The sequence below is a fragment of the Neoarthrinium moseri genome (genome assembly GCF_022829205.1).
Source record: "Neoarthrinium moseri strain CBS 164.80 chromosome Unknown scaffold57_Wmoseri_CBS_16480, whole genome shotgun sequence".
In the NCBI taxonomy this organism is placed as follows: domain Eukaryota; kingdom Fungi; phylum Ascomycota; class Sordariomycetes; order Amphisphaeriales; family Apiosporaceae; genus Neoarthrinium; species Neoarthrinium moseri.
Window position 1 is genome coordinate 207285 of NW_026055171.1, and position 26716 is coordinate 234000.

General features: G+C 51.0%; 7 protein-coding genes across 7 annotated transcripts; 4 read left to right on the forward strand and 3 right to left on the reverse strand.

The window, feature by feature from the left end:
- Positions 1-371: 371 nt before the first annotated feature.
- JN550_010715 (uncharacterized protein) lies at positions 372-2434 on the forward strand (the record flags this gene model as incomplete). Its single annotated transcript, XM_049309000.1, has 2 exons — positions 372-796; positions 871-2434. 2 exons carry the CDS (start codon positions 372-374, stop codon positions 2432-2434), a joined length of 1989 nt encoding a protein of 662 aa, XP_049167371.1.
- Positions 2435-5200: 2766 nt separating this feature from the next.
- Positions 5201-6379, reverse strand: JN550_010716 (uncharacterized protein; the record flags this gene model as incomplete). The annotated part of the gene is made up of 1 exon (XM_049309001.1): positions 5201-6379. The coding sequence occupies one exon, from the start codon at positions 6377-6379 to the stop codon at positions 5201-5203; it is 1179 nt and encodes a 392-aa protein (XP_049167372.1).
- Positions 6380-7081: 702 nt separating this feature from the next.
- Positions 7082-8764, reverse strand: JN550_010717 (uncharacterized protein; the record flags this gene model as incomplete). The annotated part of the gene is made up of 1 exon (XM_049309002.1): positions 7082-8764. The coding sequence occupies one exon, from the start codon at positions 8762-8764 to the stop codon at positions 7082-7084; it is 1683 nt and encodes a 560-aa protein (XP_049167373.1).
- A 2195-nt stretch (positions 8765-10959) lies between these two features.
- On the forward strand, positions 10960-12644 carry JN550_010718 (uncharacterized protein; the record flags this gene model as incomplete). Its single annotated transcript, XM_049309003.1, has 3 exons — positions 10960-11543; positions 11614-12480; positions 12536-12644. The coding sequence occupies 3 exons, from the start codon at positions 10960-10962 to the stop codon at positions 12642-12644; spliced, it is 1560 nt and encodes a 519-aa protein (XP_049167374.1).
- A 3058-nt stretch (positions 12645-15702) lies between these two features.
- Positions 15703-17139, forward strand: JN550_010719 (uncharacterized protein; the record flags this gene model as incomplete). The annotated part of the gene is made up of 5 exons (XM_049309004.1): positions 15703-15962; positions 16029-16051; positions 16146-16510; positions 16570-16610; positions 16662-17139. 5 exons carry the CDS (start codon positions 15703-15705, stop codon positions 17137-17139), a joined length of 1167 nt encoding a protein of 388 aa, XP_049167375.1.
- Positions 17140-22383: 5244 nt separating this feature from the next.
- Positions 22384-23412, forward strand: JN550_010720 (uncharacterized protein; the record flags this gene model as incomplete). The annotated part of the gene is made up of 1 exon (XM_049309005.1): positions 22384-23412. The coding sequence occupies one exon, from the start codon at positions 22384-22386 to the stop codon at positions 23410-23412; it is 1029 nt and encodes a 342-aa protein (XP_049167376.1).
- A 344-nt stretch (positions 23413-23756) lies between these two features.
- On the reverse strand, positions 23757-25609 carry JN550_010721 (uncharacterized protein; the record flags this gene model as incomplete). Its single annotated transcript, XM_049309006.1, has 7 exons — positions 23757-23992; positions 24044-24096; positions 24152-24615; positions 24683-24878; positions 24933-24968; positions 25033-25301; positions 25352-25609. The coding sequence occupies 7 exons, from the start codon at positions 25607-25609 to the stop codon at positions 23757-23759; spliced, it is 1512 nt and encodes a 503-aa protein (XP_049167377.1).
- Between the last annotated feature and the right edge of the window lie 1107 nt (positions 25610-26716).

Genomic DNA, 26716 nt, shown 5'->3' on the forward strand with positions numbered 1-26716 from the left:
CCGGAGCCATAGCGCCGTTCGCCCATCACGTCCCAACTCCATCTTCCTCGTCAGTCTCCATCGAAAAAAAAAAAAAAAAAAGGAAAGACAGGGCCAGGGCATCTATCTGCGTGGAACAGGCCTGCGGATGAGCTGAAACGGCACACTGATATTTTCCCCCCTCCTTCTCCTTCTGCTTCTCATACCTCTCCTGCCTCCGCCCTTCTCTCTCTTCCCACCCTGTCTCAGACAGATCCCTTACGTGGTCCGCACCAGTGACACCTGGTTGCGCGTTCGGTGAGGCTGTGGCTACTTAAAGCGCTCAGCTCGACCATCGCACCCCGCGCAGCAGTCTGGTCCGTCTCGCGACCAGCAATCCCTGACAGCACAACATGGCGGCAACATTCAGGCCCGTCAACATCGAGGTGAAGAAGGAGGATCCGATGGCAGCAAGGCCACCGTCGCCAACGACCCCGACCCCGACCAAGGCCACCTTCAGTCAGAACCACCAGCGACCGCTGCCCACGTCGCCATTCCCGCAAGCAGTGCAGATCCCCGAGAGTATAGACGAGAACAAAGTCCCGCACCGGGAGGACTCGCAGCGCTCGAAAAGGTCGAGAGGTGACTCGGAGGATGTCGACATGGATGACTCGGACGGCGAGGGGCATGGCGACGACGGTGGCTCGGACGACGAAAGCGTGAACGCCGATGGGTCCAAGTCGAACAAGAAGAAGAAGTCTCAGAGGTTCTACTGTACCGACTACCCCCCATGCAACCTGAGCTTCACCCGGAGCGAGCACCTCGCCCGGCATATCAGGTATGTCCGCTTGCCATACGCCGCCTCGCTAGATAGAGGTCGTACATCAGGGCAGTGGCGCTGACTTAAGACAGAAAACACACGGGAGAACGGCCTTTCCAATGCCACTGCTCCCGCCGCTTCTCTCGCCTGGACAACCTACGCCAACATGCGCAGACCGTCCATGTAAACGAGGACATCCCTGTGGATTCCTTGGCTGCCACTGGCACCAGGTTCCAACGCCAGATTAGGACTGATCGAGTGCGGCAACCGGGTAGGGCGCGCGCCTCGACGGCCGGTAGCATGGGTGGCGCGGCCCGGGGCCATGGAAAATCGCTGTCGACGTCCAGCATCGGCTCCATTACCTCCAACTTCAGCGTCCGTGACGATGTACGGCGGCGTCCTCCGCCCCTCGTCATGGCTGACCCTCGCTCGAGGCTTTCGTTTGAGTCTTACCACAGCGGTGCAGACAGCCAGTACTCGTACCGACCCGTGTCGCCGAGCGACTTTAGCACCCCGACATCCGCGACCTTCTCGACTGGACAGAGCAGCCCGAAATGGGGATCTGGCATTGCCTCGCCAACGTCAGGCCACGCACGCTCGCATAGCATGTATGCCGGATCGCGCACTCCTGGCCGTCGCCTCAGTGTGCCCTCTGGTAATCCCTTCCAGTCTCCTCACGGTGCCAACGTAGGACGACCACTCTTCGGACCGGGTGCGATGAATAGTTCCAACCCCGGTGCTCTTTCTCCTGCTACCAGCGTCATGGCCTCGCCTACGTCGTCAATCTTCTCGCGCCGGGACTCTATCACGAGCGCTGCCGATGAGGCCTGGCGCCGTCGTACGTGGCATCCGGACTCGAGCAATTTCGCCGCTGCCAACGCCAGTAGTCGCCTGAGTAACGTTCTTACGCCATCCCAGTTCCAGAGCCCGGTCTCTGGTCCGCTGCCTATTGCCAATCCAGCTTCCCAGAGCACTTCTGTCAGGTTACCCGGCATCGAGTCTTTCGATCCGATACCTCACCGACCAGCCGCATCTCCACCACGGCGCAATGTGTCGCCAATGATGATTGACCCAGAGTCCGCACACCACTCGGCTCTGCAGCCCGTTGCTGAGAACGTATCTGAAGAGCGTCCAAGTACGGCCAATTGGGATATGGGGCTTCATCGTGGCCTCACCCGGCTTGATATCACCTCCAACACCACGCCACCGAGAGATGGTGCCAGTAACTGGGCTCAGGAGGCGCAGAGAGCCGTCGAGGCCGAAGCTGATAGAGTCAGGCTCAACCCGCCAACAGTTCGTTTCAACGACCATGTCGTCGTGCAAACTAGTGCGTCAAGTGCGCCGCCCAGTCGGTCGTTTCACCAGCATACCATGTCGGCCCCGTTGATTACTCACAGGGAGAACAAGAGGCACGGATGGTACCATGGTCCTGTGACTGTACACAGCGAAGCACGTCCGGAGAAGATGGCACGGGTAGAGAGGATGGTTCATCCTAACATCAGCCAATTCCCCGGCTTTCCCGCCCGAAACGAGGGTTCTCTACCGCAGCAGCCTCCACCTCAAGCGCAAACTGGCACAGACAGAGATAATATGCTCCGTCTCGAAGCTCTAGTTGCAGTGGCCACAAGCGAGAATAACGCAACCACCGCATACTAAGTCTCAGCAACCCACCCTTACGTCAACCGCCTACGTCCGGACTCTTCTTTCGAGGGTGATCACAATTCGGTCATTCTACATGCATGCTGTTACGACTTTCCCGGGTCAACTCGACTCAACCCTCATGATATATGATCGCCGGTTTATTTGGGTCCTTTTCTTTTTCCTCTCTTTTTTCGTATTTGACGTCTTGTTACCCACGATTTTCTATGGCATGACTTTTGCATTTGCTTGGACATGATGCTTTATTGCGCTGGCGTTCAGGTTTGCATTTCTCGGTTGGGTTTTTGTGGGTTTTTGAAGATACCCGCCGCCATATACATTCGCTGCATGGATCGGACATCTCACCTCACGAATTCCCTTTACGATCGATATGGGTTCATGGTATATCTCGGGTGGCGCTGCTGTTGGCTTTCCCCTCGACATCTAGATACTACAGGGGCGGTCGAGCCGCTGATATACGATTTTCCTTTTTGATGACTGAACGACAACAACAGATACCCCTTCATTCTAAGATGATAAGGGTTCACAAGGATGGGCGGAATGTAATGAGTGGTGGCCTGGGTTTTCGTCGGCAAAAGTCTCTGGTACACAGCCCGACTTGGCTACAGGGTCGCGGGCTACATTATGTCATGTTTGCACTTGCGGGCTTGCCCATGAGGACGTGACTACGATGCTTTCTACTCCCCTCTTGGCAGACTGTACAGAGCCTGCCACGGATTTTTGCTACGATGATGACTGGATGGATTGATGGATGGATGCTGGTGGAACTTTGATACCCGACGTTTTATGTTTTCATTCTGGCTTCACGCAATCGTTGGAATCTGGTACACGGTTACGTTGTTTATTTAGTTGGAGATGATCGCAGATGCAAGTTAGTTGGAGATGAGTAGCTGATAGATGAGTAGCTTTCGTTCTAATAAAGTCTTCCAACGCGAATCGAGTTCAACGTGAAACGTGAATTGCGCCTTGATTTTATTTTCAAAGTGCATATACACAACAAGCAATGATACCCTTTTTCAAAGTATGAAATGGTCAGCAAATAACAACACAAGTCGCTTGGTTATGGCCTTAGTTCGACTCAAGGCGGGAACCCTCCTACTTCGCTAAGACATGACCGGCGATACCCGGAGATCAGATAGGAATAGTAGCAGATGTTGCCGTCAATGAAGAACATGGACGCGGAATATTAGCCGAGGCTCTTTGGGCTGGGCTTTTGGGTTTCGCGAGCGCTTCAGTTGTCATTGCACCGACTATACTGGAGAATAAACTAGACGAGGTAGGCGACAACATCGTAAAGCTGTGTATCTGAATGGTGCCCCTGTGCTGGCAAGCAGATGAAGGGCAATTAGTCGACTACTAGGCACGGTGTAGGGGGTGAAAACCACTCAAGTTCGCACACTGATGGCCCAGTTGCCGTTTAAATGACGAGGAATTCGTTGGCGGCTCATGAAAAAAAGCAATAGAGAAATGGCAACCGAAGAAGTGAGGGCAACTACTACTCTCGGCGTGCATTGTGAGGTGGACTGTTTGATACTGATTATGCCTTCTGGGTGCTGTCGTACTTCTCGTTAGCATTACAACCAACGGCAAAGCCTGATTTTTCTGTACTTGTATCTTCCTCCCAACTCCATCCAAAGTTGCGTATGCCAACAAGAGCAAATTGTGACTCAAGTGAATTCTCCCACGACGCGTTCGCGTAATCATGTAGCCGCTCGCGGCGTTTGGGATTGCTTGCAACCTCATTCCCTCATTCATTTGTCAGCTTCACATATCAAATCATTGCCTTTTGTAGATAGAAAATCAAAATCTTTCCGAGGTTCAAGATTACTTGAAACAAATCCCGCTACTATAAAATGAGAACGAATTAGTTTTGCGACATCAATTGGCGGCGTAAGTACCCGGTAGTAGATTGAAGGAGGCACTATATTATTTTGAGGCAGTACGGTGGGGTGGTGTAGTGCCTTTGTCGGTACAGTGTACGAGCACTATACTAATAGAACAATTCTTTCGCGGAAACTTATATGTGGGAGTTATGATCATGATCTAGTAATGGGCGTGCTGCCGGGGAGTTCTGTGACGTGCCATCATGGGAGATGACGGGCTACAGTTGAAGGGTCAGCAATGATCCGTGATGTGTAGTGGCCGCTACACTTGTTCGTTTCGAAATCAGGCGACACAAATGCTGGCAAACGGTATGCTATGTTGGCTTGCTCATAAGCCTGCCTTCGACATCCAGATGCACTGATCACCACCATGCGGACGGCCAACTGTAATCCCACTCAAAATATGAGGGGACGTCGGGGGACCGTGAAAGAGAAGTCATGTCATCAATCTTATCACTGTATATTATCGGACCGCCCCACGCCTTGGGTCGATATGGACACCTCTATCGACTCATTTGAGTAGGCGGGATCCACGGAGAGCAGTCTGTCGAAGAATGATTAAGCAAAAAAAATAAAAAAAAATTAGGACACGGAACAACGTCAACAGCATCGAGAACAATTACAAAATGTTATGTATATGAATGTAACAACGCTAATCGTGTCTTCTGTCCTATAGAAACCTATAGAGACGAAAGATTTCTCTCGTCTTCTTTAATGAAGAGGGCACTACTATTTCAAGTCAAAGTGGAATCGGAACAAGGGCGACGAGTTTCGGGAAGTGAGAGAGCCGCAAATCACGTCGAGCCGACTGCTCCTGTTGCAGCTACAAAACTGCGACCGGCCTGAGGGTCATGTCCTTTCAGACTGACAAAATGGAACTCTAGTTTAATTCGTTCTTACGGACCATATTCCACGCATCTATCTCGGCATCATCAGGAAGGTAGTTATCCAAAAGGAAGTCGAACTCATTCTCATCCGGATCTATCTCTCTGAGCTCGTTTTCAGAGGCGAGATTATCCCAGTCATCCGGCTCAGCATCATCAGAGACGCCGTCAGAGGGTGTCATGGGTTCTGGCCCATTGGCCGTCTCGTCGGCCGGGCCCGGCGTCAGCGTGTCATCAGCCGCCTGCGGAGGAGCCTTGTACATGTACAATGTGGTGTGGGTAAACACACGGGCGTCTTCAATCACTTGTTCGTCGTAGTCCTCGCGCATCAGATCCGTGCGGACCGAGCGCGGGTCCCTGAAGCCGCCCACGTCCATCGATGTCCAGAACATGGCCGCAGGCCGCGCAAGATCGGCCACGACTTCGCGGATCGGGAACGCCGGCTGCCGCGCCATCACGATCGTATTCTCGTCGACCAGCAGGAGGGCTCTGCCCCCGAACCCGGAGACTATGCTTATTCCCGCACCGGGCACCACGTGCTTGTCCGTGCTGGTGTACAGCGGGTCCTGGGCGTACACTCTTACCTGGTGCCCGTCGCCCCTGAGCGCCTCGAGATGCTCGGCCACAGCCACGGCTGCGGCGTGCTGGCGCATGGGGTTGCTGGGGTACGCCAGCGACTCGTCATCTGAATCCATCTCCACCACCACTTCATCCTCGCCTACGGTCTGGTCCAGCCGGCCGAGCCCAAAGCACACGATCTTGTCGACATCGCGGAGTTGGTTGTGGCGCGCCGTCAGCGCGGCGCGGACCCACGCGAACTCGGGCGTCTGGTAGTAGCTGGCGAAGCATGCGGCGAGGTACGCCGTCGACTCGGCCTGGGACAGGACCGGGCCTTCGCGCGTGACGGTGGTGAGATGCACGCAGCGGTACTCACCCTCTCGATTCTCGCCGCTCAGCTTCTCGAATTCACGCTCGCCGCGGAACCGAATGTTGTTGCTTTTCAACACCTCACCAGGCGCTGGGTCCTGGTTGACTGGGCCGCGACACTCGTTACGCTGCCGGGCGCGAGTGCCGTCGCGGCAACGCGGCATCAGGATATCCGAGCCGTTGCGGTCCAGCTCTTCCTCGAGTGTCTGGATGGCCTCACGTGTGAAAAGGGGTTCTAGGGCTGCCATTGTATCTTTCATGGAATCGCCTGTGTAGGTTGGTAGTGTGCTGGTAATTATGGCTCTGGGAACTTGACGAGTCAAGAATTAGTGGAACAACGTTGCCATTAAGTACATCAGTTCTGTTGGCCAAGATCTGGGTCAATGCCATTGTTCACGACTTGGTGAGATCAGACAAGGCTGATATCTCCTTTGGGTCTGAGGTACCCGAGGTAGGCGTAGAGATGGAAGAAAGGGCGTCTATGGCATAGTATGGATGCAAGGAGAGAGCTCTTTATTACAAAACATGACCTCCACTTGTCTCACCGGCGTGGCATTGTTGAACGGGACAACTTGCCTGTTTGCCACGTTACAAAGACCTGCTTCGACACGAAGCGCAGCATACTTCTGCATAGTCATCATCCAGCTTCTCGTACGCTCGAATGAAACCTCTTCCCCCCTGCTTGAGAACTATCCCCTTCAACGAAGTACGGCTTCAATTTCGGAGTAGTAAATTCTTCATGTTTTAACTATTTAACACTATGGTAGATTACCGCCATTTGACTTTAAGTCCCAAGACCAAGCCATGCTTTATGTTCCTTCAAATAGATCTGCCGATAGCCGTAACTCCATATGCAATGTAAATTCATAATGCGTAAGAGGATATTCTGTCATAATCAGACCAGTCAGTGGTCTGTGGCCAGCAATAAGCCCGCGCTCAGGCCTTCGCCATTAAATATCCAACATGCTCCGGACCTGCTGAGGCTGCCCGTTTAACGACTGGCTACTTTGCGTGCTGTTGCTACGCTCGCTCGTACCAGGTCGCACATTCGATGCGCGTGCTTGACTGGAAGTGCGGCCTCTAGGCTCATCTGTGGTGACAGATTCCGAGAAGGAGGGCGGCGGTGCCGCATTGGGGAACAAGAATCCAGCGGCAGCTTGCATGGCAACCTCCGTCCTCCGCGCTTCGGATTTACCGGTATAGGGGGTGTACGGGGGAGGAGCGCGAGCGGTCCTGATGCTGCTGGTGCCGCTGTTGGCGCGTCTCATTTCGTTCATCTCGATCGGGGCAGGGCTGGCGGTTGTGTCTGCTTCGCGAGCCCTCCTGTCGACTACTGCATCGACGTTCTGGTCGTTGGTATTCCTGCCACCCACCTCCCGAACATTGCGCATGATGAGGTCTCTCATGTTGCTGGCTCCCCGATCGCCATTGACGCGCCTCCACCACGCTGGCTTGCGTGCAATGCCCATCTCGGCATCGATGGCGGCGCCACGCTCCCTGCGCTGCTGGATCAGGGCCTTGTCCTCGTTGGGGCGCATAAAGCCGGAGACGTTGAGGATAATAATGAGCAGCAAGGCTGGCACGTAGCCACCCACATACATGGCCACGAAGTTGGTGTCCTGCTTCAGGGGGGAGACGGAGAAATCCCAGGCTGCCAGGCCCTGGTAAGCCACGAGGCCCAAAGCGATGGGCAGCATGAGGACAAAACGAAACGGCATGTAGCCAAGGCCACCAATAACGCGGTTGAAGAGCCCGCGACTGCGCTCTTCGTAGTGGCGAATAGAGTGCCACAGCGACACGAGCGTGGTCAGCCAGCAAGCAAGCAGACAGAAGGTGGCGGCCTTGAACCGGGAATCCGTCGCGGTCGGCTCGGCAAACATGGCGGACTGGTCAGGGTCGCGTTGGAGCTCGAGGTTCCCCCAGTTGCGCGGCACAATGAGGAAAAAATTGAGCCACAGCCACATGTAGAAGACGATGGGCAGCCAGAGCTCGAACATGCCCCTCCTGTCGGTCTGCTGCAGCACAAAGGGGTTGGGGTCGATGTACTGCCTCTCCATCCAGCTTCCCCAGTGGCGAACAGATTCCCAGACCAGGGCCATGGCGCCCATCTGCAGGAGGAACCAGAAGAAGCTGTTGAGGACGATGGGCAGCGAGGCGATGTAGTAACGGTCCACGTCGATGCCGGTGAACAAGCCAATCATGGCGGCGACGGCGACGAGGATGGCCCAGTACCATTGCCAACGCCTGCCAATGGGGTAGAACCTCTTTTCGGCGGGCAGGTACAGCTTGCCATGCTTGGCCAGGTTGATCAAGGTCGGGACGAGGGACAGGCCGAACAGGCAGGCAAAGGCCACGCCGACGCCGCCTCGCACGCCAATGTGCTTGACGGGCGTATAGCACCAGGTGCCGTTGATGAAGGTGCCGTTGGGGTACAGGAGCTGTGGGACGTAGGGCTCAAAGGTGAGAAAGCACCAGGAACCGTTGGAGATGGTGCCATTGCCAAAGATGGTGTAGTTCCAGTGGTTCAGGGTGGTGAGGTTGAAGTGGACATTGCCTATCACGTAGTCGGTAGCATTGTCGCCATTGGCGGCGAGGTCGCGGACGATCAGGTCGTGGGCGTCGAAGATGGTCATGGTTGTGTGTATGTGTGTGTGTGTGTGTGTGTGGGTGTTCGTTTGGTGCGTGGACGGCGAAGAGCTCAGGAGCTCGACGGGCTCTCTGCGGACAGGCGGCGGCGCTCGTTGTCTTGTCTTCCTCTGTGCCTATACCTATACCTATACCTATACCTATACCTATCAATACCCGAGGCGGCTGGCTGGCTGGTGGCACGGAAGCTGCGGTGTCTCAAGCAGAAGCAGTGGCAGGCGACCGGAGACTTCGCATTGGATCAGATCAGGCGCGGCAGGAGGATATGGCCGGCGAGAAGAAGCGAATATCCCACTGCGCAATGCGAGGGCGAGGGCGAGAAAAGCAGGAGTGAGATGGGGAAGAACAGAGTTTTGCAGCTTCTCCACAGCCTCAAGCCTTAGGCCTCAGCACCAGTCGAAGGGATTGGATGCAGGCCCGCGACAGAGCAGAGGCTGGAGTGGTGTTTACCTCGACGCACTTATTTTTCTGACTCGCCGAGTGCGCGCATCCGAGGATCCGGGCGCTGGGCGGCGGAGACTCGTTTCCTTCAAATCCCTCATGCACATCCCATCCAATAAGTTATGGGGGGGAAAACAGCGCTACAGCCTCGATAAGAGAGACGAGACCCGCCCCGATCAGGCCGATAAGCCTGCCTATGACGTTCGCCATGGGGTCTTGAGGGGCAGCCGGCAGCTTACCACCCCCCGCTAACTGGCCTGACGGGGCAGGGCTACCGGGGCTACCGGGGCTACCGGGGCTGCCAGGGCCCCCTCCCCTGTCCACTCGCCCAGAAGCTCGGAATCGCGAATCACGATGCACGACGACGGGGGGGGGGGGGGGGGGGGCGCGTCTTTTTATTCCCGTTTCAGTGCTCCGGTCTACCTAGGTACCTGCTCCAATTCGATCGCCGTGAATTCTCAACCTCGTCGGTGTATGCCAGGGGCACAATGCAAGCTCCAGCATCAGTTTCAGAGGTGCGTCCCGTCGAGGAGTCCAGATCTAGAGAGGGGCAGAGCAACAACGTCTGCGTCTCCCTAGTAGTACTCCGTGGACTCCAGGTGAACGAGCTTTGCGTACCGGCAAACCAATCCGTGTTGTGCTACCATAACGCATCCTCGCCCTGAGCAGCCTCATTCCATGCAAGTTCAAGTTCACCGATGCAGGCATAAGGTAGTGTTATAAGTGGACTGGTTCGGACCCTTTCCTCTCTACACAAACGTGACTAGGCGGCCGTACGCCAGCCGTACCCGGATCATGTCGCTCATCTGGCCATGATCGCAGTCGGAATTGCGCTTCCGGCTTCCGTCAATGGACAGATAACTCACCATCGTAAACAGACTCATCGTCACTGGACTCGACGTTTGTGGAAAGGTATCTACTTCCCTTTACCGGGATCCAATGTGCTATAGGCACCTATCGAGCCAGGTCATCTGCTGCCAACAAGCCTAACTTGGCCCATGTTTCTCTACCATGGTGGGACCTTGTTCAACCCGGCCATGTTTAGTTCGTTGCTGTAGCATCTCTCACGTCGGCCTTCTTGTCTCCAAGGCCGCTTGGATCCGACTTGCTGCGTAGACCATGCCACGCTCGGCCGTGTCAAGTCTGCGCCTGCTAAGAGCGCCACAAGGCTGCATCCGGCCTGCTGGTTATGGACAAGAATCATCATTCCCGATAACTGGCTAAATGTGCCCACTGCAGTCAATGCCGTTGTTCAACTCGGCCTGTACCTAAACTACAAGTTTCTTGCCGGTCTTCCCCAAGCTTGCCCAGGAGGACTTCAAGGCTGTCCATGATTGGTCCTAGGTAGTGACGGCACTGAACACGGCAACACCCCTGCGCGAATCAACCAGGGGCCAAGGGTCCTACAGTACCATCGGATTGGACGTATGCGCCTTAACGCCTCGAGAAGTTGTAGTTAGACCGTGCTGGAGAAGCCGCTGGCCCCCTATGCCAAGCAACTACTCCCCGATTAAGCCTATTTTCCAAGGGGTCCGACGCGCTTGTCGACTGCAACCCCGAGGATGCGGCACATGGTTATCCGTAAAGGCCACGATCTCGACCCTCAAAGATCCCGAAGCTGCGACGAGGACCAACTGCAGGCTTCTCCAACAACCCGAGGCTCGTGGAAGAGCTCGGGCATCGCCTGCGATCAGCCTCACCTGCAGGGCTCCAGCCGCGGAACTCGATGCGAACCGAACCAATGCCCCGGAGCTATGCCAAATCGCTGTTTGCGGCTGCAGCGTGTCTCGCCGCCACATCGGCCGCCGCATCATGCCCCAACTACGCCGACTACTCGAGAACGTACCATGAGCCGGCCTCCGAAGGCGCGTTCCGGCTGAGCTCCATGCGGCCGGAACCGGCGTGCCGGACCTTCAACTCGACCGGCGTCGAAGATGCGATCCAGCGGCTCAAGGGCCAAATTTGGGACCCCGACCTGTTCCGGCTCTTTGAGAACACGTTCCCCAACACCCTCGACACGGCCATCAAGTGGAGGGGCGTCGCCGCCAACAACACCGAGGAAGAGCTCTGCTTCGTGATTACCGGCGACATCAACGCCATGTGGGTGAGAGATAGCGCGAATCAGATTGCACCGTACAAGGCCGTAATGAAGAGTGCGTCTGATGACATCGCATCCGTATTCCGTGGCGTCATCAACCTCCAGGCTCGGTATCTGGTCGTCAGTCCGTATTGCAACGCCTTTCACCCCCCAGTCGAGGCCAATATGCCGGCCGGCGGCAGTGGCGGCGTTTACAGCGTCACACCCCCATACGATCGCAAGTTCGTGTAAGTTCATATATATCCAATAATCTACGCCGTTCTCAAATCGTGTCTGATGCCAACATTGGTCGGCTAGCTTTACCTGCAACTTTGAGTTGGACGACTTCGGGGGTTTCTTGCAGCTGTCTCATGACTACTACACTGCGACCGGTGACGTGAGCTTCTTCGGCAAGTTTCAATGGATCTACGCCATTCAGTCTATCATGGCTGCGTCGGAAGCCATGAGGCAGCCTAGCTATGGGCCAGGTGGTGAATGGCTCAAGCCAGCGTACACGTTCCAGTCCCAGACCATGTCGGCATTCGGGACGCTGGGGAACAATGGCATGGGCAATCCCATAAACGATACCGGCCTCATCCGATCACCCTTTCGGCCAAGTGATGACTCGGCCACTTTCGATCTACTAATTCCGGGAAACATGATGATGGCGCGGTATCTCAACTCGACGGCGGACATCATGGAACGGCTCCCCAACGCGCCCAAAGGACTGGCCCAGCAGATGCGAGACATGGCCGATGAGGTGCGGGAAGCAATCAAGGACTATGGTATCGTCACTGGGCCGCACGGAAAGAGAATGTACGCGTACGAGGTCGACGGCTTCGGAGGAAGGATCCTCATGGACGACGCCAATATCCCCTCGCTCCTGTCTGCGCCGTTCCTTGGCTTCCTGGAGAAGGACGATGAGATCTACAAAAACACGAGGGAGTTTGTGCTGAGCCGGAAGAATCCTTGGTATTGCTCCGGCCCTGTCATCAACACGGTTGGCAGTCCACACATCAGACCAGGCGCCGCCTGGCCGATGGCGGCCATCATGGCCATCATGACCACTGATAACGATGGCGAGATCATCAGGAGTTTGAAAGAGTTGGTGCAGAGCACCGACGGCCTGGGTCTGATCCACGAGAGCGTCGATAGCTTCAGTGCCAGCAGATGGACTAGACAATGGTATGTGGCGGCCTTTGCCGCAGTTATAGGAAAGTATGGAGCTGACAAGTCATAGGTTCACATGGGCCAATGGTTTATTCGGACAGATGATCTTGGACCTAGAGCAGCGGAAACCTTTCCTCCTCCAAGAGAGCTTCCAGCCAATTTTCATCGACAAAGAGTGAAGGCCACCGAAGCAATATCGAAATAGACGGAAAACGACATGTATGTATTGACTCCCGAGGCCATCTGCGTGATCCGTGTTGCGGGCCCCACGCGGAACTTGGCGTCAGCAATACCATTACCCGGTTGCACAGCATGCATGATGGATCAGAAAGTTGCCCAATCCTGGGTTCAAACACCTCGTCGATATCAACGTATTGCTATGCCGTGCCTCTCCAGGGTGCAGCAGCGCATAATCGTATGTTGGCCAACATGACACCCAATGTCCATGGTCAGTCTTCATATGCCGACACCTGCAAGCCGGAGAACGGAAGGGTCCGGGCGACAGCGGCCCGACCATCTTGCACGCTTTGAAGATTTATGGTGCCGAGAGCACTTACGAGGGTAAGGTCGTCTTACCGAAAAGCCAACTCGTGGGAAGTGGGCCTGGAGAGAACACGTGCACTTGCCTTTACATGCGCCAGCCTTTTCCTAGGGTTGCGTGGTTTCGAGGAGGCCGTGCGCGTGCACGCAGGCATACTTCCGTTCAAGGCACAGCTACTTCAATTCAGGTTTTTCCATCTGCAGAGCGTTCGTGTGCCTGTGACCAGGTTACTGCGTGCCTCTAGCGGGCGGCTGAATTTGATGATGAAAAACGCCGGTGTCATCGCACCTCTGGGAGTTCAGCGTCGAAGAGCTCGAGTCCCAGATGGGCGAGTACTACCGGGCACCCTTCCTCCTCTTCAGCCTCCTTGGGCAATTCTGGCTCTCCGGCAACACGCCCGAGTCGCCCTCATGAGTCGTCGACGTCTCCAGTGAGGCGCACCAAGTTAAGCACATCGACTCCAACAACCTCTACCTACGTGACAGGACGTTTATATTGGATGGTATATCAACACAATAAGCTTGCGCAAGTCTACATAGCTTTCGAGATAGAGCACCGTTACAAGGCCGAGGTTCGCATGCTTAGAGACTCGACCTAAGCATCGTAGGTCCCCAGGTACGGTAGCGGTAGTACCTGCTTCATGCAAGATCTGACGCGGGATAGATGGAAGTACCCTATACTACAGACCTACAATTGCTGTTGCCTAACGACTGGTGTGTGCGATAACAAGTGAGGAGGCGTTGGGGGAAGAACGCCAGGAGACTGTGGATTGCTAGCTTCTGCGGCCTTGGAATTGTGCTAGGGAGCTATGGCACAGCTGGTTATGCAGAGACGGGACCCCAAACCTCTACTACATGCGTGTTCGGGTTGGTATCGAGGGCCGGCGGATAGTACCTGAGGGAATCACCGATACGGATACCTGAATGCCTGTGGCAACCACGAGAACGGAACTGCCACTAGTCCTCTGCAGCACTATGCTTCACTCAGAATATACTTGCCGCCAGCCACATCTAGATCTGAGTCTCACATGTGATTTGAACATGACTAGATCTTCGCCGCCAGAATACCATCCTGGCTTGCCTGGCTTGCCAGTAGATGCCCTGGGAGGTCACTCGAGTATTTCCGCCGTTGGGAAAAAAAAAAAGAAAGAATTGTCACTAAGTGAGAACTCAAGGCTCCCCCTTCCCCAGACGGGACTGCCCATTTTCCATTCGGCGAGCTGAACCCAGTTCGGCGACCACTAAAGCGTGTCGGAACTGTCCCGAAATCAGAAACTAGTCCTAGACTAGAGGCCAGGCTAAGGGTCCCGAAGTAGGGGAACGCGTTCACCCACAACCCGCTTCGCAACCTTAATCTGACGGGTTGTCTCCAAGCGGCGGTGCCTAGTGAGCGGTATAATCGCTAAATGCCGATCTGTACTGTAAGTTGGTATACTGTAGGAACTCCGCGCGAGAGTTACATTTTCTTGTCCGCGACTCCGACACAAGACTCCCTGTGCTTGATGGGACTTCAGGAAAATCAGTTGGCTCCTTTTTGCTTCTGTGTGTTATGATAAGGGACTTTTGTCCCATGCATGGATGCGCTAGCTAAATTTTTGCAGACTACCCCTGGTAACCAGGAGCTTTACACTAGCTATTGGCATCCCTAGGGGTCCGAGAGCTGCAGCCCTCCGAAAAGCGGCACTTTTTTCGCAAGCTGGACTCATCGTTCGGGCTCCAGCCAGAAGGATACTTGATAACTAACAATTTGTCGTGCCATGTACAGCCAGTGTTGGAGGTGCTCTATTCTAAACACAAGGTCAAGTACTTTATGCTACTAAGTTTGTTCCATGACTTTAAATCGGATTATTCTCCGATTCGGAGATCGGATTGTGGTGGCTCCTGGTTCCGAGGCGGCGGGAACTCTAGTAAAGTTGAGAGGGAGGGTAGCTGAGGACTTACCACTCTGTAGTTACTATGTACGGTACTTTGCCGCCTCGTTAGCTTAAAAGAGGCAAACGTAGGTCGCCTTAGGACAACCCGTTTCAAGGATCGGGCAGTGACAGCCCAACACCGTGAGGGGAGATTAAAGGCTACGGCGTGAGTAGAACCCTGGGGAAATGGTCCCAGAGCTGGGAAAGTCAGGCTTGGTTTGAGGCCCCTGGCAAGTGTGTGGTCGTGCTCCCCTGGACCGTCTCTGAATAGAGCTTAGAGCCTCGCTAGCGGCTTGCTCCCCAACAGGATTCTGGTATGGGCGTTGAGTCATGACTCGCAGACGCCAAAACGGCATGGAAGATCACCAGTCCGCCAAACTTAATTATGCTGGCCCTTGAACAAACGTCCCTTTGACAAATTGACAATCAAAGGGCCTAAACTTTTGTCGACCGCGACTAGTCTCATGACCGCGCGGGCAGTTAGTCCGCTGCGCCATGACTATGGAGGAAAGGAACCCAGATATCTGAGTCGCACGTCCTCTTGTGTGACCTCTGTTAGACTCATCATATACTGGAGATGCCTATGGACTATCCTACGTCGACCATGTAACTACCGACTGAGCGTTCTCCTTCCCGGCCGGCGACCTCATGCTCAACTTGGTCGATGTAAACCAGCTCGCGTCGACTTTTTGTGCCCTCCGACCGGAGTGTCTGGCAACTCGCTCGTCGACTCAACCCTTTCGATCACTACTACCGTGCATACGAACAACACACAACTGCAAACATGGGCGGCTTTCTCGTGCCGGACCATTTCCACAAGCAGGACATGTCGGAGCACTCCGTCATGATTGCGAGTCTATTCTTCGGCTTCACGATCGCGATGGCCGTCTGCTCCGCGGGGACGGCGGCCCGACAGTGTTTGCAGTGCTGGAAACGATCCCACCGAGCAACCATTTATGTGATCATGATCTGGGGGCACTGGCTTGCCAACAATACTTTTGGTCTGATCAGCTTTCTCTACCTTCGGGATATAATCGAAGCCAGGTAGGCCGTCAGATATATTGGTATTTTCGTGTTGGCCAATATGATAGCTAATGTGTGCTCTGATAGTTTCTGGTTATGGTTTTTCATTTGTGAGTCTCGATGATAGCCTCTTCCACGTCAAATGGAATGGCAACGTTCGCTCCCGCTTCACATATGGCCAGTGCCAGCTAACAGGCGAGACAGTGGTTCTCTGGGTGTTCCAGTCGCAACTAATTGTGCAAATCATCGTCAATCGCTTATCGCTATTAATATTGGTGAAGAGTCACGCCCAAATGTTGAAGTGGTCAGTCTTTGCCATTATGGCTGCCATCAATGTCAGCGTTTTCATCATCTGGATACCGGCTCGGCTCGAAATCAACGACACATGGATCCACATCAACTCCATCTGGGACCGCATCGAGAAATGCATCTTCCTGCTCGTCGATGCATCGCTGAACTTCTACTTCATCCACCTGGTCCGACATCGACTAATCGCCAATGGCCTTACCAAATATGTACCATTATACAAGTTTAACATGGCGATGATAGGGATATCAGTTGGCTTGGATGTCAGTCTACCCCACCTTGGCCTGCAAGTCGATTAAATATATCTAACACACCTTGCTAGGTGGTTCTGATCGGCATGATGTCTATGCCAAATGACTTATTGTGAGTGTAACCTATCAACTCGTCTGGAGCCAACACTCATAAATCTACCAGATACCTTCAGTTTCAATCAGTTGCGTACGCCGGGAAGCTCCATATCGAGATGAACATGGCCGACCTGATCAAGAAGGTTGTACGAGCCTCGAACATCAGCACCCAGCCGCAGTCCTCCGGCATTGGCCACAGGTCGTCGACCGGAGGCAGGACCAAGGGCAGCCATAGCAGCGCACCGGCGCAGAACCACAACAATTTCATCGCGAATATCACACGTGGGGCAAACCTCCCCTATAGAGGCCATCACACGACACATATAGAACTCGGTAGCCATGAGAACCTAGACCTCAAACGGGAACACGGGCAGCAGTTAGAAACCTTGAACGGGATCCAAAAGACAACTGTTGTAACACAGACAGTGGATGGACACCCCACACTATCGGGTGAGGATATTCAGTATAGACGATCGACCGAGGACGACATATCGGCTCACACATCGAGCTCGGATATAGGACTCAGGAGTAATGTTGGGCCATAAGAAACGTCATTTTCAATAGAGCTTTGGATAACGACGCGAGTCATAGCGAGAAGAATTGATCACATCTAAGTGGAAAGACCCAGGCGACTCCGGGGCACGAACCTTTCGTGTGATCTATCTATACATCTGGGAAAGTAACCTGCTGAACAGCTGATACCGGACCAGGTGTTTGTGTTGCATGTGTTACTCCAGTCTAACCAGTTGAGTGGGCCACTCGACCACCAGACCCTACTCCACGGGGTGGAGCCTGATCCATCAAATGCCGACATCTTAACATCCCGATTTAGCCCTGCCCAATGGTGAATGATGAAGGAAAGCGGAGGTCGAAGCAGGGGTGGCGAGGCACAATAAAAGCCAGTAACCCGTTCCAGTTGGTGAAAGGGAGATGTTAGAGTCGACCTATGTCTTCTTCATGCTTCTCTACAGCAGAGATGCTCAAATCCTCTTGGTGAACTGCTGCCGGCCGTCTACCCCATTGCTGTAGCTCAGGCGGTTCTTATCCCAACATCTAGCTGCCGGCTTATTACCCCGAAAAGTCCGCACTCCAGCGAAAGCATCTCCCTTGCGTCGTCACTCGCGATGGCACATCTTCCGGTATCATAGCCAGCTTCGCCCACGTAAGGATATTATGCTCGTCGACTGGTGCATACTTTGGTCCGTGTCTCTGCTCTCAGGGCCTTTCACGAAATAGAGAAGTATTTTGATCTTGATGGATTGAAGATTTCTCCCTTGGAACTAAGGATACTTGGAAGAACCAACACTCAGCTTTTTATATGTTTCGTTTACATACGCAGCTATAAAATAATAGGTGAGTAACCCTTCATTGGATATAGAGAGGTTTCCCTCGTGCCGGAAAACAGGACAGTCAAGTCGTCCTCTTGCCCATCATGTCCCTAATCTCATTCACGCGGCGGGCGATAACTACTACGTTCATGCCATTAAAACAAAGCTCGCAGCAGGGATTAGAAACCTCTCAGTGTGTGGCGTCTTCCTCCACATACTGCAACAGCCTAGAAGTCGTGCCATAAACAAGGTACGCTTTAGTGGATCTGTTCGTAGTTATAGAAGCGATCACCCACCTTGTTTAGTGAAGACCTCGTCTCGCACAATATTTGAATGACAATGAATTCCATTGCACCTCATATTCTCTTGCCACCTATGACTGTAATTATATCTGTAAATTCTTGGTCTGACGCCCCGCGCGGTGCTGTGCTTGAGTGAACATCAATCAACCCTTTATTGGTCTTCGGCACAATTTCCCCAGTAGGATTGACTGAACTCTTGTCTGAGTTCTCCATCACTTAGGCCCTTGGGAAGTCTGCGTACAGCGAGCACGGCCCTTCCTACCCAGCGCCTTGCAAGCTGGAGATGGGACGTGCACATCTTCGGGAGAGTGCTGGGAAGTCTGGACTGGAAAATCACTATGGTTCTGGCCATTGGTTCGATTTTCCATCATCCTAGAGGAGAGTCCGAGCACATTCGTGATCTGGCCAAGAGCTGGGTGCATGTAGTTCAGTGGTGGTTGCACCTCTATAAACACCGAATCTTTTATCAAACTTGCATTTACAGTAGGGTTGCATATAGACCCAGACACATTTCCTTCATTCTCGATCCTTCAGCGCGAGATGCGACGACAACTTTGGTGGACAGTTCTAGAGATAGTGACTATGGCAACTTTAGACTCAACACTTCCGCTTCTTATAACACCAGATGATTTCAATTGTAGATATCCGTCCAACCTTGATGACGAGGACGTCTACCCCGATATCGAAGCCATGCCTGAGTCTCAACCAGATTCCGAGTTTACGAATTGCTCAATTTCGCGCTTACTGCAAAGGTTCCTGCGCTGTCGCCTGATTGCAGTCCGGAAATTGAACAATGTTGGCCCTTTGCTGTCACATCAAGAGACGGCGGGACTTGGAAGCGAACCAACAGCACATTGCTGAGGAATCTCTAGTTTCTTTCAGACTATGTGCGTGAGAAACTCGACGACAGGAACCTTCAGTTTCAGATTCATGGACTCATACATCCGGAGATACTCCTTGTTCGTTTATCGATCGTTCGCACTCCAAGCCAGGGAAGACCCTCGCTTTCTTTCGCGCAAAAAGCCTGTCTGGAATGCTGTCAGATCATTGCGTCCCAGGCAGATGATTTTAGTCCCCCATCTCCTGTCAAGGACGATTTTTGCTGCTTGCTGTACGAGGGAGTGGCCTGTTCAAAGGTCCACTTAGCCAGGACGTTGTTCTCACCCTCGGGCTAGAGATCTCCACCTGGCAGGAAGAAGAGCGTCTACCTCTCGGTGGTGACTTGGGGGACCTACTGAGGCTTCAGTCGATCCTCTTGTCGAACTGTTAAGGGCAAACAGACACCCACTTATTCATCGCCTGAGGCACATCCGTGTCCAGCTCCGACAGATCATCGCCCTCGGTAGACCGAGCTGTAAACGCTACATCATCCTCTCCGCGATGCTAGCAAAAATTGATGCTACCGAATCTAACTCTCACAGTCCTCGGAATGTGGTGTTGGATGCATTGTTGGACACAATTAAGGACTGTTATGAGTTATTACAGGAGACAGTAGCTGCCAGGTCAAGCCAGCTTGCCGACAGTCCTTCAAATGGTTCTAGCATGACATGGGTCGAATTTCTTGGCCTGCTAGGCTTTAATCTAGATTTTCTAGGAAGCCGCGCTATTCCCATCCAGTTGAAGTGGTCGCTAAGCTGAAAAAATTGGGTTACAGGATCCAGGTTTAGGCCTTGATGTTTCGGGCTCACCAACGGTGGAGAATGCTAGTAATGTCAGCCTCATTGAAGTGTCGGCGAACGATCAATATTAGATGAGTTGAGGCGGACTGATTTTCATATATTTGCTAGCTTTTGAATTTCATGCACCCGGATACTGAAGTCTATCTATTCACTTGGCCTCCGCGTTTGAAGGTATAATACTGTATGGAATACAATTACGCAGGTGCAGGCTTCTGAATTTCCATACGTACAGTCTCGTCGATTTTAAGTCTCCTTTGGTTGACTGATTAGTGTTTAATAGAGTCGGCATACCTGAACTCCGGCTTCTGTCTGCAGACAACAAACTCCGTCCTACTTCTTAGTTCGAACTTCTACCATTGCTTCACAGCCTGTAGATGTCATCGTTCAGCACCGGACGAACACTATGGCGCCCAACAATATGATCCCATTACTTTAGGGCATCTGGTCTGCCAATCAGAATCATTTTTTGGGGGATGGGGGGCGGCGGCGAGGTTCAGGCGTTCCTCCACGACCAAGGCTTCAGGACTGTTGACCCGTCGGTAGTTTCATCCGTGATTCATGGCAGGGCTTCATGTTCCATATTACCGACGGTAAACATCAACACAGACAAGCTTCCCATTTACACCTTCGACCAGGGCGTCTAAACAACAGTCCGGGTGATGATCCCTGGAGATGATCTCAATGGTCCGTGGAGTCAATATCAATCGTTGGGCCAGCATTCTATATTGGACTTTCTACTCGGAAGGCCGGGAAATTGGATCGCCACATGCATACGCCGTTCGTGGCGGTACTACGAAGGTCAGCCTTTCTTGAGTCGGCTTAAAACCGGGAAACGTTCTCACAAGAACAGCGTTGCGCGTTCTGGAGTAGTTTTGGGTGCACCATACCACAAAGGTGGTTCTCTACTGATGGAAATGCCTCAAAAGCGGTGCGGGCGAACGAGACTATTCGCGAGAGCTTGATGTTGGTTCAAGATCACTGCTTGCCCCTCGAGGGTGTAGAAGAATGTGAGAAAGGATACAAATGAACCGAGAAGGCAAGACAGACGAGCGAAGAGAAGGAAACAAGCGAGACACAGTGCTTCCCAGCTAACAACCCCGGAAGATCAGAGCCGTCCTTACTCGACCAAGTCAAGATATGGCTAGGTGCGTGCATCCCCCATTCTCACACTTGCTAGCTACAGCCCTGCTCCCAGATTCGCCGAAGCCATATTTACTGAAACCTCTGAACTCGTATCTCCTTGGGCTTGTGCTGCAGGCGTGCGTCTTGATTGCACGTATGCTATTCTGTGCAGGGGCTGAGCAGACTTAGCTACCGTCTTGGGAAATCTGCCAGTACCGTGACTTATACTAACTACCGTCGGGTCCGACTTTCTATGGAGCCTGTCAGATGCCCAGCCCGGTCTCCACCTCAGGGCCCAACAAACAGCCTAGACCCGCAGACCCCGTTTGATTTCCGAGTCTCCAAGGCTGTATAGTCAGGAATATGAATGTGCTTTCAGCTAATTGGAGGTGGTCAGCACTTAGAATCCTAAGCTTTAATACCAAGTGCTGCGGAAATATAGAGAAAGGGTGTGGGTTACGTCTTTTGTGGCTTAGAGAATCATCACGTGACCGATTGTCTCCTCGTCGTGATGACAGATCTTGCCGGTGCTCGTATCCTGCTAAATATACAGTAAGGAAGCCGCAATCAAGCGGCACCGAAACTGATTGAACTGACCGATCACAGCAGACTACATGCTTAGCGCCGAGGAGCGGCGGGCTATGACTCGCAAGCCACGGGTCAAAACTGGCTGCATAACTTGGTAAGCCGGAACAAGTTACACCGCTTGCGTGCTCTATGAAATTCTGACCTCGACCATATAGCAAGTAAGCGGGAAAGCTCTCGGATACAAGACCAAGAATTCACGTGAAACGCGCCTGAATATAGGATTCGACGCATCAAATGTGACGAATATAGACCCTTCTGTGTTCGTTGCACTTCCACGGGACGGAAATGCGACGGCTATGTCACGGCTACAGGCCTGCCTAAGAAGTATGCCGTCTCAAGGTCTAGTCAAGCCGTGCCGAAGCTTCAGTACTCGCTCTCTGTCACCATCCTCTACCACTGCAGCCTAGTCCGGATATCCAAGGTCCAGCGGCTGAGCAGCAGTGCTTCCATCGCTTCCGCGCAGAGGCCTTTAAGGGCCTTGCACTACACACTGCCAATCTCGGCTCATTCTGGGAGTTTCTGGTTCCTAGATTCGTCCATTACAATGACGCGGTTAATGATACATTGGTGGCTCTTGGATCTGCTTATCTGCTGCAGGTCCACGAGGAATCATCGCCTCCCAGCCTGATTAATACGACATCACAAGTGTTCACACTGCAACAATATGTCAAGGCAATTCAGCCACTTAATCGGCATATTTCATCGGATTCAACTCAAGATAAACTTGAGATTAAACTAATCTGCTGTCTCATCTTTATCTGTCTTGAGCGATGCGTCAGAACCGTGAGGGCGTTGTCTTGCATTATAAGAAGGGCGTTCAGATACTTGAGCCCCTTCCGACGCCGATGCTCGTCCATGTTATGTCGGAGAAAATGCCAGACCCTGATGGATTCGAGCGGAGGATTTCAAGGTCAGAGATGCGCCAGCTGCTAGGCTGCTACAATGATCTTGAAATGGGCCGGCAGGTTGGGGCACCTCTGAAACCTGCTCTTTCCCTGCGGCTTTATGAGATCACTCCGGATAGAATTGTTCCTTTAGACGGCTATCAAAGCCTGCCTGACTGCCATGCGGAGTTTTTGAGATGGGCTGGTCACCTTTGTGCGCGAGTATGGGAAAATTTCCACCACCGAGGTGACAAAGAATACTGGTCTCGGCCAGAACAGGTCCAGGCACACCTGAACGTTCTATATCGCGGACGGCGCATCCTAGAGGTTACAGATCAATTCATGACCGGCCCAAAGGCTCCACGACGCGAGATCAATAGGGTGGACTATATATCTGGGCTGTTAGACCAGATGCATGCCAGGGGCACGTTTCTTATTGTCCAGGCCATGCCGGAGACGTACACCAGACGGCAACTGCAAATATTTGAGGCAGAATTTCACGAGATTCTTAGACTCGCAGAAGAACTTGTTGATCTGCTTGGTTATCCGTCAGGCGATGAACCGAAGAATAAAGTTCGTCCTCGCTTGGACTCTGGAGGGCACCCAGCCATCACGCTCGACAATGGACCACTTATTGCCTTGTATGTTATCCTCTATGGCAGCGGCGATCGCAATACTAGGCGAAGGGCGATGGCCTTGCTCCGACGGATGAGAGGCAAGCACGAGGGTTTGTATGATGCAGGGCAGCTAATCAGGATATTCTCCGCCTTGGAAGCAAATGGGCATGGCAGTTATTCAGGTGACTCACTGCTTGACGAAGATGCCGGCCCTAGTTTCGGCGGCTTGGGTGGTTTAATTGGTCTAGAAGCCAGACTCGCATCGCTGAACGTAACTTGCCCGCAGGGAAATCTGTGAAACTTTCCCAGTCCTGGTGTTCAGCATAGGTTGATAGCGCATCGTTTTTACGAAGTCAGGTTGTCCAACCTATGTTCGAATAAAGATAACGCCGGGTCCTTTAAATAAGAACAGCTCAACTTCGCACAAGCCCTCTAAATTTTCAAGACAAGCCTATTGCACCAAAGACTTCATTCACAAAGACGGCTACAGTTGGGAAATTTCGCATCCTATTTGAAAACCCCGCTAATAGTGTGCCGTCATACGTGGTACGAAGAATGTAGCAACCTGGCGGACAAGCCATACTGTAATGCTAAAGTTTCAACTAAGCACAGAAGAAAAGGCGCATATCAGAGTAGGTGTTCTCAAAGGGTATACCTAAACTGTGGATTCCTTTTGTCCGTTAAGTCGTCGTTATAAGCGTGCTGGAACGCTTCCATTTCCCCGGTCTTATCGCGACGTCGATTCTCCCACGCGCACAAGCATCGGTACACGAAGGTCAGCACAACAGCTACAGCAGAAGTTGCAATAGTAGTGATCCAGCCTGTGGTGTAGTGCGGCGCCTCCTCCGCCTTGAAAACAAGCGGACCGAGAAAGTTACCTACCACTACAATTAGCGTTTCGTGGTACAATTTGACCACACGTATAATACCTAGACAGTAACCCACAAATATTCCACTTGACCCAAGCGAACGTTTAGTATAGCTATAACAGTCAGCATGCATCTTACTTGATGCACCATAGCTCTGTAAATTCTCACCCAGCTGTATTCGCGATTTGGAGACCCATTAAAACTGCATAACCGCCTCCATAGCTTGCTAAGATATACACTGCAAAGAGTCGGCCACCAACAGCGGATGTTGGAAGCTGCCATAGCAAAAGGCTTGCTAACAGCGTCAATGATACCGTGACAGCTACTAAATAGCAACGAGAGCCGGGGAACTTCATCGTAACGAATGGCACCATGAGCTCGATTGTGCCAATAATCGCCCCAGCAGGCATGACAAGGAGAAGTGAGTTAAGCCCAGAGAACCCTAAGTCAGATATAATAATCGGCGTGAAAGTCGAGACTGGTCCATTGGCAACCAAGACCAGAAATGCTATTGCAAAGATGAGCCAGAATTTAGCATCGGAAACGAGCTCCAAGAGCTGCTGGCGCTTGAAATGGGTATTGCGGATGCCAGAGTTATTACTTCGCATTCGTGCCACGGCGATGTAGCGTTCCTATTAGTAACGGAAGTGTCAGTCTTGCTTGAGGCATGAGGAAGTAGGGTTTTGAATGTAGACCTACGCGATCTGAGAAACGCTTCGCACGAACCGGTTCTGGAGGCATCAGAAACAGAATGACGAACGACCAAGCGATTGTAATCAGGCCAGCTACAAGATACATATACCTCCAGGGAGATAGTGATCCGGTGATATGTCCCAGGCCGTAGTTAATCACAGGCGAAATAATCGACACGTAGCCGGTTGCGCAATACCAAGCTCTGAAATATAATTCAGCGTGATAAAAACTGCCAGGTGCCTAAGATAGTACTCACCCCATTCGAAACGCCTGCTCCTGCTTTTTATACCAGCTAATTACCGGTCAGTATTGAGAATGGCGGTCTGTTGCAAAATATATACCTTCCAACGACTAACATCCAGGCCGGGCTAACACCACTCTCCAACATGCCAAGGAAGAATCGCTGCGTGTATAGGCCCTGGTACGTTGCACAGCCGGCTGTGGTCAGGAGACAAACTCCCCAGAGACAAACAATACCGAACATTACTCTCTCGATTGGATATCGCTGTGCCATTAAGATTGCTGGGTACGCACCGCAAATGAACCCAAGGTAGAAGATGGCTGAGGAAAACGAGTATCGTATTCCAGTGTTGAGATGCAAATCCTCAATTAAGCCGAACAAAGCCTACATGCATCAGTTCATCATATCGAGCTTCATGAAACGGCCCGACTTACAGCCTGTGAAAGCATGGCCTTATCGTAATACTGAAGACCGTACGTTGTCACAACTATAGAAAGAAGCCTGCGGTCTATCTTTCGTACGAGCTTCTTCTCCTCCAGTTCGGTCCATGTCTGGTCGCCTTGATAGGTAGTTAGCACTCGAATTGCTTCATCGTTGCGAACGGTGTCGAGTGGTGTCGAGTTCTCAAGCTCTTCGATCCGTTTTTGTTTGGATCCTTGGATGCATTGATCGTCGGTGCGTTTTCCTTCCATTTCCGCGTTGCGTAACGACGTTTAATCAGAGATAGGTTGGATGATCACACCAGACGGAATGGTAAGGGGGGGCCATGTCGTTCTCCTAGTGAGCTAGAGCGGTGGCAAACCTGTCATTATATACATACTGTGCCAAGGGCTTGGTGTCTTGGGCCAGCATAAGCTTATCCGAGAAAGAGAATTCCCCGCAATCGTTATAAAAAATAAAGACGCGCACATTTTTTAATAATAAAATAATAATTTAATAATTAATAATATATAATAAATTAATATATATTAATATTTTTTTAATTGAAATATAATTATAATTAATATATTATTATAAAATTATAAAATTATTAAATAAATAAATTAATAATTTTAAAAATTAATTTTTTAATTTTTTAATTTTATATATTAAATTTAAATATAAAATTATAATTAAAATAATAAAATTATAATTAAACATATTAATATATAAATTATAAAATTATAAAAGTAATATATAAAAGAGTTTATTTATAATAAATTATTTTAATATATTTTTAAATATATATATTATATTTAATATTAAATTAAATATTAATATTAAAGTTTTAAATATTTAAATATATTTATAATTATTTAAATTGATTTATTAAATTTAATATTATTATATATATAAATAATATAATCTTTTTAAAATTTTAAATATTATAAATATATTTATAATAAAAATAATTTATATTTAAAATTAATATATTTATTAAAAAGATATTAAAATAATTTATTATAAAAAAATAAAAAAAATAACTTTTTATATATATTTTTATAATTTTATAATTTACGTATTAAAAATAATATTAATTAAATTAAAAAAATATAAAATATTAATATTACGTAAATTATAAAATATTATATATAAAAATAAAATAAATTAACTTTTTTTACGTAAATTTAAAAAAATTAAAATTTATTTTTTATATATTATTATTTTAACTTTTTTAAATTTAATTAGTATATATAATAAATATAAAATAATTTTTAAATAAAATATAATATTTATTTATTTTTATTATATTATATAAATATAAAATTAAATTTTATAAATAATAATATTTAAATATAATTCTTTTTAAATTTAATTTT